Source organism: Palaemon carinicauda, chromosome 41 (assembly GCF_036898095.1).
Source record: "Palaemon carinicauda isolate YSFRI2023 chromosome 41, ASM3689809v2, whole genome shotgun sequence".
Lineage (NCBI taxonomy): Eukaryota > Metazoa > Arthropoda > Malacostraca > Decapoda > Palaemonidae > Palaemon > Palaemon carinicauda.
Window position 1 is genome coordinate 5,553,449 of NC_090765.1, and position 13,492 is coordinate 5,566,940.

General features: G+C 33.6%; 1 protein-coding gene across 1 annotated transcript in view; it reads left to right on the forward strand.

Moving 5' to 3' along the window:
- The window catches only part of LOC137632566 (micronuclear linker histone polyprotein-like), a 26,849-nt gene extending 20,662 nt beyond the window's left edge, over positions 1-6,187 (forward strand). The window contains exons 2-4 of the mRNA XM_068364566.1: positions 39-291; positions 520-769; positions 4,234-6,187. Of these exons, the coding sequence (XP_068220667.1) occupies positions 39-291; positions 520-769; positions 4,234-5,766 (2,036 nt within the window). The 3' untranslated portion in view covers positions 5,767-6,187. The remainder of the gene's footprint in view (positions 1-38; positions 292-519; positions 770-4,233) is intronic.
- Positions 6,188-13,492: the final 7,305 nt, after the last annotated feature.

Here is a 13,492-nt window from a genome sequence, read left to right on the forward strand (position 1 = left end):
TCTAATCAATTAACTTACTTCACTGGTTCTAATTTCAGGTTCCTGGGTAGAGCCAGAAACTTGCTGGGCTGGAGCGGGAATATGGTCTGGTATAGCCACAATAGCTTGTGGCATCTGTGGCATCCTAGCTCATCATCTCTGGTATAAGAACTACGCGATTAAGGCCTTCTTGGTTACTTCTGTCGTTAGTGTTGTTATAAGTACCTTGGCCATCATTCTGACTATCTACGCTCTCGTCAATCGCTACGAGCACTACTATTACCTTGTAGAGAGAGCAGAAAAATATCCTTGGTTAGCATTAATGTTCAAGTTTCAGTGAAGCTCTGCATACATTTTAACAAAACTCTTTTCTCCATTTATGAAATTGCCTTTTGATAAAGTAACACTAAAAGTTTTTTTTCAGATTTGAAGTTAATGATAAACTTATAAAAAGAGCTGAAGAATATACAATTATATATAACTTATCCCTGAATTATAATTTTTATTGACTTCTTGTTAATCACTCATGTCTTCTTGCAGGTTTAGGCCTTACAATCAAAATCAAGAACAACAGTTAACTTTGAGTGTCAGCGCAAATCAACTAGTGGGCTTCATTCTTGAATTCTTCTTAGCTTTCTGGTCCGTGAAAATTGGCTGGAAGGGAGTGCGAGCAGAAGAGTTCAGCTCAAGTCGGCGAGATGCCATGTGTGATGACCTCCAGAGTGTGGTGTCTGTGCCACATCATAATGGGCAACAAATTCCTCTAGCAGCCCTTTACCAGCTTCTCCAGGTACAGTACTGAGATAATTGCCAGAATATTTTGCTCTTGATAGAAGATAGTCTTGCTTTTAGTATTAACCCACTACTGTATGACAAGAGAGCTGATTCATACAACAATGAAAATCTTTCGGTCACCAGTTCCGCTTACTTTTTTACATTGTTGCATTTGAAGGTTAATGCTTGAAGGTGTCTGGTTTCAGTTACAGTATTATGGGAAGAGACATATAGATTAAAACTAAAGACCTGAGGTGTGAATCGATCTGCCGCCATGTGAATACAAAGCAAATGCGATACCACTATACTAGCCAGGGGGCTACCATGAACATTTTAAATACATAATTTCATTGAAAAGTGACAGCATGGAGCTGATATGCATTGCAAGGCCAACTTTAATAACAATGTAAACAAAAACCTAAAGGATGTTTGACATTTCTATGATTTCCATAATAGCACATGTAGTATCAACACTATTGTAAAATCAGGATATTTATCTTTTCTGGTTTTCAATATAGCAAACCTTCAATAACATTTACATAATTATAACCTTCACTGATATATGACTTGCTTTTATTGGAAGAATTGACTACTCATAACTGAAGAGATTTCAGATTTCAACAGCTCCAGTAACGAAATTAGGTATTCCATCTGTCGCATGAAGTTACTATGCATATATTCTTACAGATTTATCAGCCTTTATATCTTACAAGAGTGAAGCTGGCATGGAGAAATATACTAAAATATGACCGTTTTGAATGGAAGCTTCTTTTATATATTGATATCAAAATATGCTAGAAACTAATAATTTGTGTATAAAAAGGCAACAGTATTTATGTCTGAATCATATTTAATATAATCAATTTTTCTCTTCAATATACTGTTTTCATCTAGAATTATCTAATAATTTTCAGTTTACTTCCCTATTTTCGGATCATTGAGCAACCTTAATATGGGTATTGTATTCAAATGCTAAATATGTATCTCTTTTCAAATAAGTTATCATCATCATCAGCTGTTACTAGTCCACTGCAGAACAAAGGCTTCAGGCATGGTCTTCCTCTTGCGTCTGTTTATGGCTGTTCTATGTCAATCCATACCCAAAAATTTCCCTAATTCGTCAATCCTTAGTCATCTCTCTCTTCCCGTTTCTTTTGTAATCTCTGGAGACCCATTTTGTTATTCTTGATGTCCATCTATTATATATCATTCGCAATATGTCCTACCCATGTCCAAATATTTCTTTTTCCTTACATGTTGTTAGAATATCCTTTACTTTAGTTTGCTTTCGTATTCATGTTGCTCTTTTTCTGTCTCTTAGTGTTATTCCCATCATTATACTCTCTACCTCTTATTATTATTATTATTATTATTATTATTATTATTATTATTATTATTATTATTATTATTATCCAAGCTACAACCCTAATTGGAAAAGCAAGATGCTATAAGCCCAGGGGCTCCAATAGGGAAAAATAGCCCAGTGAGGAAAGGAAATAAGGAAATAAATAACTGAAGAGAACAAATTAACAGTAAATCATTCTAAAAAAGTAACAACGTCATAACAGATATGTCATATATAAACTATTAACAACGTCAAAAACAAATATGTCATATATAAACTATAAAAAGACTCATGTCCGCCTGGTCAACAAAAAAGCATTTGCTCCAACTTTGAACTTTTGAAGTTCTACTGATTCAACAACCCGATTAGGAAGATCATTCCACAACTTGGTAACAGCTGGAATAAAACTTCTAGAGTACTGCGTAGTATTGAGTCTTATGATGGAAAAGGCCTGGCTATTAGAATTAACTGCCAGCCTAGTATTACGAACAGGATAGAATTGTCCAGGGAGATCTGAATGTAAAGGATGGTCAGAGTTATGAAAAATCTTATGCAACATGCACAATGAACTAATTGAACGACGGTGCCAGAGATTAATATCTAGATCAGGAATAAGAAATTTAATAGACCGTAAGTTTCTGTCCAACAAATTAAGATGAGAATCAGCAGCTGAAGACCAGACAGGAGAACAATACTCAAAACAAGGTAGAATAAAAGAATTAAATTATGTTCTAAGGCTTTAGTAAGACTCCAAAGTTTTCTGATGCATAAGTTAATACTGGCTGGACCATCTGATTAAATAATTTTCATTTAAGAGAAAAATGGCAATTTACTTTTCATAATCCAATTTTGTTTACCAAAAGCTCTCCATCCCATGCTTACCCTTCTTTTAATTTCGGTCTCGTGTCCTAGTGAAACGCTTACTGTCTATCATGTGTATGTATATTATATTCATTAACGTTTAGAGTTACGTCCATAACCCTTATTTGTTTTCTAAGTATTTTCATTGAACATTATCTTTGTTTTACTCATATTCATTTTCAGTCCTACATTTCTGCTTCTCAATTCAAATCTTTTATCATCTTTTGCAATTCCTCCTATGATTCACTAAACAGAAATAGGTTATCTGCAAATCTTGAGTTGTTATGGTATTCCCCATTAATATCAATTCCTACATTTTCCCAATCTAAATTTTTAGAATAGGAGAGATGGGGATTCCCTGTCTAACTCCTTTCTCAATCGGAATTTCTCACTGTATTTATGTAGTTTTAAGATTGCTGTATAGTACTTCCAGTATAGATATCTTCAAGCGTTCTAACATAAGATTCATGCATTCCTTGCCTTTGAATGGCTTTCATTAATGCTGAAGTTTTGACAATCAAAAGCTATCTCATAGTCTATAAATGCCATACTCAGTGGTTTGTCAAACTCTGTTAATCTTTCCATTAGCTGGTTAATTACCTGGGAATGGTCCGTTGTTGAACGCCCACTTCTGAAGCCTGCCTGCTCTCTTGGTTGATTAAAATCCAGCTGTCCTTCTATTCGGCTTAATATAATGTTCGTAAATATTTTGTGTGTTATGGAGAGTAAACTTAATGGATGGTAATTTCTCAGATATTTTGTTTTTCTGTTTTTGTAAAAATAATATAGGTGTTTTTCCAAGGTTAAGGCTAATATATATATATATATATATATATATATATATATATATATATATATATATATATATATATATACACATATATATATATATATATATATATATATATATATATATATATATATATATATATACAAATACATATGTATAGCTATAAAAATCCTACTAATAGCTTAACAAGAACAGCTTAGTTACCTAATTTGGGACCAAATGGTAAATAAGTCGGTTCACAATAAGAAACCACAAAAACTTCATTTTATTATAATATTCGCATGTGCCAGGCTGCATATAAAACTAAATTATTAATATTGGCTATTAAGCATCTCCAAAATCACATCAGTGCACACTCCCTACTTGTAAATTCATACCAAAAAGCGGCAAGTAAGCAAAAAGTGAAACATGAAATTTCTCAGTTTTCAAAGAAAACAAAATTAATCTTAAATAACCATATAATTCTTAACTTTTTTCATTTCAGGCTCATCCAGAATTACTTGGCTCCAAGAACATTAATGGCAGTCTAGGACATCCCTGGATTAATGGTTTGGATGACAGACCATCTCACCGATCGATGGATTACCAAGAACGTGTTTCACGGTTCCTCTCTCATGCCATAGAAGATCACAATGCCTCCTTCAGCAGGTCGCCATCAGTATTTCAAGGGGAAGTGCGCGAAAACTCACCAACAACACGGCCATCATCAATAGCAGGTGACTGTGAAGACAGGGTATCACCATCAGCAGGGTCAGCAGATACTATAGTAATGTGCTCTGATCCAGGCAACGAAGTGAGCCAGAGTGCAGCACCTTCTAAAGACTTGAATCAGAAAATGGCTCCCGAAGGGGGAGTTGGCCAAACAGACACACTGAAGTCAATAACTCAGATACAGGCAACAAGACAGAGACCTGATGGCCAACCCAAAGGTAAGGCACCAATCCCAAAAGACACCAAGCAAAGTATTAACAAAGAAAAAGCGGAAGGGCAAAAACAAGAAAGCATAGAGATCCAAAGAGCAGAACACCAAATAGGCAGTAGCAGACAAATAAATGCCGAAAGTAACGAAAATGCAGTATGTGAAAAATTAACAAAAGAGAACAAAAAGAATATTGAACAAAATTCGAGAGATGAAAAGAAAGAAGAGGCTCTTCCCCAACCAGAAGAACAAGAAGTGACTGCAGAATTCAATCACCAAGGAGGTGATAATGTTCTTGCAGAGAAAAATGCAGAAGGTGAGACAAGCAATGCCGTGAAGAGTTCAAAGGATGCTAAGAAGAAGAAGAGCAAAGAGAAGAGAAGTTCATCTAAGAAAACGAAAGAAGAGGATCCTCCTCCACCAAATATAGAGGAAGAAGAGAGAAGAAATCCCCTCGAATCCAGAGCTCCACCAAAAATAGAAGAAGAAGAGAGAAATCACCTCGAAACAGGAGACACATCTGAAGACGAGAGAAAAGACAGCAGTGAAGCTTTGACGTCAAACAAAAAATCCAAAGAAAGTAAAAAGAAAAGTAAGGAAAAAAGAAAAAAGCCCAAAGAGAGGATTGAAGGAGAGCCCTCCCAAGGACAGGAAGAACAAGATAAAACAGAAACCAAAAAGTCTAAAGACCATAAATCACACAAAGAGGAAAAACGCAAGTCTAGTAAGAAAGAGGTAAACACAGTAAACGACGAAGAAAACGCAAATGAAACTAATGAGCACAAACAGAATAAGAATAGACTGAATGAAACAGATACAAAAATAGAGAACACAGAGATTACACCTGTAGAAATAATTGAAAATGGAACACACTCAAAAGTTAATTCTGATACCACATCAGAACAACCAAACGTAGACCAAAGTGAAAAGATTAAAAAGTCAAAAAAATCCAAGAGAGATAAAAACTCCACAGAAAAATCCAAGAAACATAAAGAAGAAACTAAAAGTAACTCGGTCTCCGATGACACCCATAAAGATAAGTCTGTTCAAGGTCAGTTGATTGATATAAAGCCACCAAGTGAATTTCAAGACGGTTAACTCTATTGCATAAATATCTGTCAAAGGTCTATTGAAAAGAAAAAGATTTGTAAAGATATTTACATTATTTCACCAGGACGATGGGTAAGTCAAGAATTGGAAAGTCTACCAATCTCACTTGCTAACAAAAAGGTGCTCTGGCATACTGGATACCACTATCAAATCCAAACTACCAATACATTACTGCGAAGTCGTATCATATATAAAGTTGCCCAGATGATAATACTGTTTATAAATGTACAGCTAGTTTTGACACAATCATTGTACAATGGATGTAATTCTATTTAATCTGCAATGCAGTATATCAAATGTTACGAAAATCTGAATCAGGTTAGAAGTGATCATCCATTGGCCAACTGCTTTAGCATAAAATATTTTATGTAGAAAGAGCCTACACATACACCGAATAGTCTGGTCTATTCTGTACATATTCTCATATGTCCTCATACACCTGATTACCAAACAATTCTTCTTGCTCTCAAAGGGGTAACTATTGCAGTGTAATTGTTCAGTTGCTACTCTCCTCTTGGTAAGGGTAGAAGAGGCTCTTTAGCTATGGTAAGCAGCTTTTCTAGGAGGACGACACTCGACTGCCTTAACATAAAATATTTTATGTAGATAGAGCTAGGTAGAAATGAGTGTCATTTTATTTTATTTCTTATTTTTTCTTTACCCTTTAGTATCAAACATTTTATATTTATCTATTAGACATGCATGTATTATTAGACTTACAATTAAATTTCCTGTAAATTGCAAACCACTTTTTCATCATTATGACACGAGTCCTAATGTATTGTACAGATATCTATCTTTCTATGCATGAAGTCTATTTGCCAAACAAATTAAATATGGCCATAATTTGCTCATAAACTTCAATTGCTGATCAAGCAGTAGCAACCTGCAGTATTCTGAAGTATATTTTTGTTGTAGTTTCTTTATGTAATCAAATATACCTTTTTAGAAATATATGCTATTTACTCTTCTCTTTATACAGTAAGTCAAAGTATTTAAAAGAAAAGATGAAAACGAAAATTTTAAAGGAAAAAACTCATCTTTATATAATTCATACTCAAAATCACCTTTTAGCTTAAGGTCTAGTGTAAATACTGTATGCCTCTAGGGAATCTTCTGCTAAATCTTATTGTATGTTTGCTCAAGTAATTTTGAGTTTCTACAACCTTTTTACCTCTTAAAGAAAATAAGAAATATGACCAACTTCGTATTTAGATAAAATCTTAATCCCTAAACATATATCTGTCTTAATATTGTAAAGTGAGGATTCTATCTCCAAAAAAATGTCTAATAGTTGAGTAAATTAACTTTCCGAACTATGAAACTGATGTCTTCATTATTATGTTTTATCAGTTTAAGTAGACCACTAAGTCAATTGCTTACCTCTCAAGGGGAGATGTCAAAGGATTCGTCTTTTAAGATATTAGCTAATAAATTATACTTTTTAAAGCTCTATAATTGTGTATATTGAAAAGGAGATTCTGACTTAATTTCTTTAATTGGCTTGTTTCCAAAGTTTGACACCTGTTGTTAACTGTTTTAAACATTCACAAAAAATGATTTCACCTATTAATGTTATTTCACAATCTAAAATCCGAACATATAAAGATCATATCATGCGGATTTCCAGCCAATTTCTAGGGGTCAAACGAGTCAAAATGACTTGTGTCGTTTATTTTAAGATGATAGTATCTATATTCCAATATTTGGTTTGATCTGTTTCAATTTGCTGCTGTTAGGTTGTTATACCATATATGCAGCTGTTCATTGTTATGTTTTAGCTATGATATATAATCACTGGTATGAATTTCTCCATATAATCCTGTCATAATAGTTGCCGGTTTGGACGCTTAAACAGCTTCTGAATTCCTACATGCAGAAATCACACAAAATGTAACATCTTATAATAATTTTTATTTTTTAAAAAATTTAAATTGATATATAAAAATTACATCATAACCTAACAATATATATATATATATATATATATATATATATATATATATATATATATATATATATATATATATATATATATATATATATATATATATATATATATATATATATAAATTTATATATACATATATATACATTTATATATACATTATATATATACATATATATTACATATACAATATATATATATATATATATATATATATATATATATATATATATATATATATATATATATATATATATATTTACATATACAATATATATATATATATATATATATATATATATATATATATATATATATATATATACACACACATATATACACACACATATATATACATATATATATATTGTCTCCATCTACCATGTCGAGAGACTTAGCCGAGTTTGGTTGGTACTGTTAGGGTGCCTGGCTACCAGCCCCTGTCTTCCACCATAATTGAACATCCACATGTTGACTCCCCTACTGCCACTACCTTAGCGGCCCAAGGTAGCAACAGAATCTACCCGAACTGCATTACAATCGCTCAACATTCCTGTTCCTAGCAAGCTCTTTTGCCCTTCTCACATCTATCCTCATGTTACCTAGGGCTCTCTTCACTCCATCCATCCACCCAAACCCTTGACTTCTTCTTGCACTTCTATTAACTCTTGCATTGATTACCTTCTTCAGCAGACAACCTTCTTACATCCTCCGCACATAGTCAAACCACCTCAACACATTCATATCTACTCTAGCTACCAATTCATTCCTCAAACCCGTTCTGACTCTTACTACCTTGTTCCTAACCCTATCTAATCGAGGTACACTAGCTATACTCTTCAGACACTTCATCTTGAACACATTTGATTACTGTCTGTCACTTTCCTCCCACACAACTCCAATCCATATATCACAGTTGGTATAATCACTTCCTCTTACAAAACTCTCAACATTCATCCTTAACCCGCTATTCTTTACCACTCCCTTAATTGGCCCCAACACTTCACTTGCTCTTTGCCATACATCTGCTTCCACTCCACCATTTACAGCAAAAACAGAACCCAAATACTTACTATAGGTAGTAGATTGGCCAGGGCACCAGCCACCCATTGAGATACTACTGCCAGAGAGTTATTGGGTCCTTTGACTGGCCAGACAGTACTACATTGGATCCTTCTCTCTGGTTACGGTCCATTTTCCTTTTGCCTACACATACACCGAATAGTCTGGCCTATTCTTTACATATTCTCATCTGTCCTCGTACACCTCATTACCAAACATTTCTTCTTCGCTGAAGGGGTTAACCCTGGAACGGTAAGGTGGGTCGTCCGCGACCCCGAGCGTCAAAAAAAAAGAGGTTTTTCTCACGTGACTCACCCCCGTGACTGAATTTGTGGGTGATCGACCTGCAGTAGGTGTCTCGCCTACACGCTCTAGTAGTGTCCAGATGTGCATTGCTGTAGCTGTACTCCTTCCCCGATTTCTGAGACGCGTCGGGGTCGAGCGCGACCGAGTTTACCCTTCTAAGGTAATTTGCATAATTATCAAAGTTATTACGTATTATGAAATTGTCGTAGAATGGTGCAACTTGTATAGGTTATCAGTTGTGGAAAGTCTTGGTGGATTGTTTGGCTACCATGTGTATGATTTTTTTTTTAGTTAAAATGTCGTTCATCACCACGAGGACCATTTTACCGCGAGTGCCCCTTTTTCATTTTTTTTTAATTTTTTTGGCAAGTCATTTTTCCGTAGGATATTGCCAAATAGTGTCGTAAAACTTTTGCTTTTTTAGTGTTGGAAAGTGTGTCTAGATGATCTGGCTACCCATGCGTGACTTTGTTTTTGTCAGATACGACGTAGTTATTGGTATATTGGGTATTTAACTGCGGTTGCCAATTTCTGTTTTTTTTTCAATATTTGTAAAAATTTACTACGTAGTAAGGAATTGCCGTATATTATTGATTTTTTTTCATGTTTATGTGTTAGAAAGTGTGCCTTGATGGTTGGGCTAACACGTGCATGTCTTTTTTTTTATCTGAGATGCCGTATATTAGAATGTTGGGCATTTTACCGCGAGTGCCCCTTTTTCATTTTTTTTTCATTTTTTTGCCAAGTCATTTTTCCGTAAGATATTGCCAAATAGTGTCGTAAAACTTTTGCTTTTTTAGTGTTGGAAAATGTGTCTAGATGATCTGGCTACCCATGCGTGACTTTGTTTTTGTCAGATACGACGTAGTTATTGGTATATTGGGTATTTAACTGCGGTTGCCAATTTCTGTTTTTTTTTTCAATATTTGTAAAAATTTACTACGTAGTAAGGAATTGCCGTATATTATTGATTTTTTTTTTTCATTTTTATGTGTTAGAAAGTGTGCCTTGATGGTTGGGCTAACATGTGCATGTCTTTTTTTTTATCTGAGATGTCGTATATTAGAATGTTGGGCATTTTTCCGCGAGTGCCCCTTTTTATTTGTTTTGCATATTTTTGCTTAGTCATGTTACCGTAAGGAATTGGCAAGTAGTGTCGCAAAACTTATATTTTTATAGTGTTGGAAAGTGTTTTAAGATGATCTGGCTACCCATGCCTATTTTTTTTTAGCCAGATATAGCGTATATATAGGTATGTGTTCGATTTTCCTGTGATTGCCATTTTTTCGTTTTTTCCCATTTCTTTCAAAATTACTACGTACCAAGGAACTATCACAGAGTAATGATTCATTTAGATGTTTATTTGTCGGAAAATGTGCCTTGATGGTTTGCCTAGCACGTGGCTGAAATTTTTTTTTCTGAAATGCGTATAATAAAATGTTGGCCATTTTGCCGCGAGTGCCCCTTTTTATCTGTTTTTCATTTTTTTACTTAGTCATGTTACCGTAAGGAATTGGCAAGAAGTGTCGCAAAACTTATATTTTTATAGTGTTGGAAAGTGTTTCTAGATGATCTGGCTACCCATGCCTATCTTTTTTTTTAGCCAGATATGGCGTATATATAGGTATGTGTTCGATTTTCCTGTGATTGCCATTTTTTCGTTTTTTCCCATTTCTTTAAAAATTACTACGTACTAAGGAACTATCACAGAGTAATGATTCATTTATATGTTTATTTGTCGGAAAATGTGCCTTGATGGTTTGCCTAGCACGTGGCTGAAATTTTTTTTTTCTGAAATGCCGTATATTAGAATGGCCATTTTTCCGCGAGTGCCCCTTTTTATTTGTTTTGCATTTTTTTGCTTAGTCATGTTACTGTAAGGAATTGGCAAGTAGTGTCGCAAAACTTATAATTTTATAGTGTTGGAAAGTGTTTCTAGATGATCTGGCTCCCCATGCCTATTTTTTTTTTTTTTTTTAGCCAGATATGGCGTATATATAGGTACGTGTTCGATTTTCCTGTGATTGCCATTTTTTCGTTTTTTCCCATTTCTTTCAAAATTACTTCGTACTAAGGAACTATCACAGAGTAATGATTCATTTAGATGTTTATTTGTCGGAAAATGTGCCTTGATGGTTTGCCTAGTACGTGGCTGAACTTTTTTTTTCTGAAATGCCGTATATCAGAATGTTGGCCATTTTTCCGCGAGTGCCCCTTTTTATTTGTTTTACATTTTTTTGCTTAGTCATGTTACCGTAAGGAATTGGCAAGTATTGTCGCAAAACTTGTATTTTTATAGTGTTGGAAAGTGTTTCTAGATGATCTGGCTACCCATGCTCATCTTTATTTTTAGCCAGATATGGCGTATATATAGGTATGTGTTCGATTTTCCTGCGATTGCCACTTCTTCGTTTTTTCCCATTTCTTTCAAAATTACTACGTACTAAGGAACTATCACAGAGTAATGATTCCTCTAGATGTTTATTTGTCGGAAAATTTTGTTTACTTCTTTTTTGATTGAATATCATCAAATTTTTTTAGCTAAAATATTATATTGTTTTACATTTTTTTTTTATTTTATTTCCCTTCAAAAAAATTTTTTGGGTCAGCATTTTAATTTTATAATCGTAAAATAATCGACAATTATCCAGCAACCCACCATACAATTTTTATGCATATCCAAGAATAATTAGATTAGTAAATAACACCTTGAAATTGACATACCCTTCCTACATTTCAAGTGGCAGATAAGGGAGTCTGAGTCAGTGTGGTTGGTGGCCATTTTGTGGACATATCCGAAGCGTAAGTTGCCCTATCTATATATATTCTTGTTCCCTATAGAATTTGTGATATTTTGGTATATTTTTAGCTGCATAAATATCATATTATATATTAAATATATGTATTTTTTTACGAAATTTCTAAGTACTCAAAAAATTACCTTTAGATATGGCCCCTGATATAAATGTAATTTACAAAATAATGAAGATTTTTTTTACATATTTCTATTTTAGGATAACATATGTTTATTCCCTAAAAAAATTAGCCACTTCCTATTTCATATGGGTACCCTTTTTTTCTCATTTCAGATCTTCACCTCCATGGGTCTGACTTCATCCAAAATACATCAAGATGTGTCCTAAACATTCAAGAATCAATTCCTAAAAGGATTTGTGTATATATGTATAAACTTTTTTTTATGAATTTTTATGTAAGGTCTTTTTTTTTTCTACTTAATTTTTTAAAATATTTATAATAAATAGTTTTTCTGCAGATGAGTAGTATTTATCTTTACAGTTGTTTTAAGCATTCATTGAAGTTTTTTTTTGGCAAAAGAAAAAAGGAGGTTACTGCAAAAACTGATTTTACAAGAATTTTTTTTTGGCGTCGGGGTCACGCGCGTCTGAGTATACCCTTAACCCATTAAGGACGAGAATTATCTATTGGTTTTAAAAACACCATATTTGCAGAAAATAATTTATTTTGGTCTACTATCAACATAAAATCATCACCATAAAAAAATTCCTTTCATAAGTATGATTTATTTGATGGCAGCTTTTGCTGCCACTAGGCACTTGAATGAACAAAATTTTTCTATTCTAGACATAACATATAGTTTTTTTTAACAAACATAAGTATTTTAAGCATCCCTTTAGCCTACTTAGTAATTATCATTACCAATCATGCCTTTTATGAAAAGAACTGCAAATTCTATCTGAATTATAGTACATAAAAAATTCAATCATATAGCATATCTTACTGCCACTAGCCACTTTGAATGCACAAAATATCTGTTTTTGACATACAATATAATTTTACATTAAACCTAAGTATTTCAAACATAACTTCATTATCTCTAATAATTATCATCACTAATCTTGCCTGTTACAATAAAAACTCCAAATTCTTACTGATTCTTAATATAAAAGAAAAAAAAATACTTAAACATATTGCATGAGTTGCATATCCACACTGTTCTATTTTTCTTGTACGAAGGTTATCCCTATATAGCTTCAAATGATTTCAGTCTGTTGTTCATTATGCACTACTGAGGTATTTTATGATAGGGCAATATGCATTCTGGATGAAGAGATACAGAACACATATGTATTTTGTGCGTCGAAAACATTCGCGGCATCTTGAGTGACGCTGGTCTCCTTCCTTGGTCCAGTGCTGCTCACCATTGTACACCACAGAATCCTTTGCAATTCCAGAAGACAGTCTCTTAGGTCCAGGAGATGTACGAGGAGCACCATATTGCTTCATTATGGCAATTACAAAATGCCAGATGAAGTCTATCAATGGGATTATATTTCCCAGTTTGCGATAAAGCATCCATGAATTGACAACTTGAGCATTGATGCTCCAAGCAAATATTGGCCACCACCATTTTCTTGA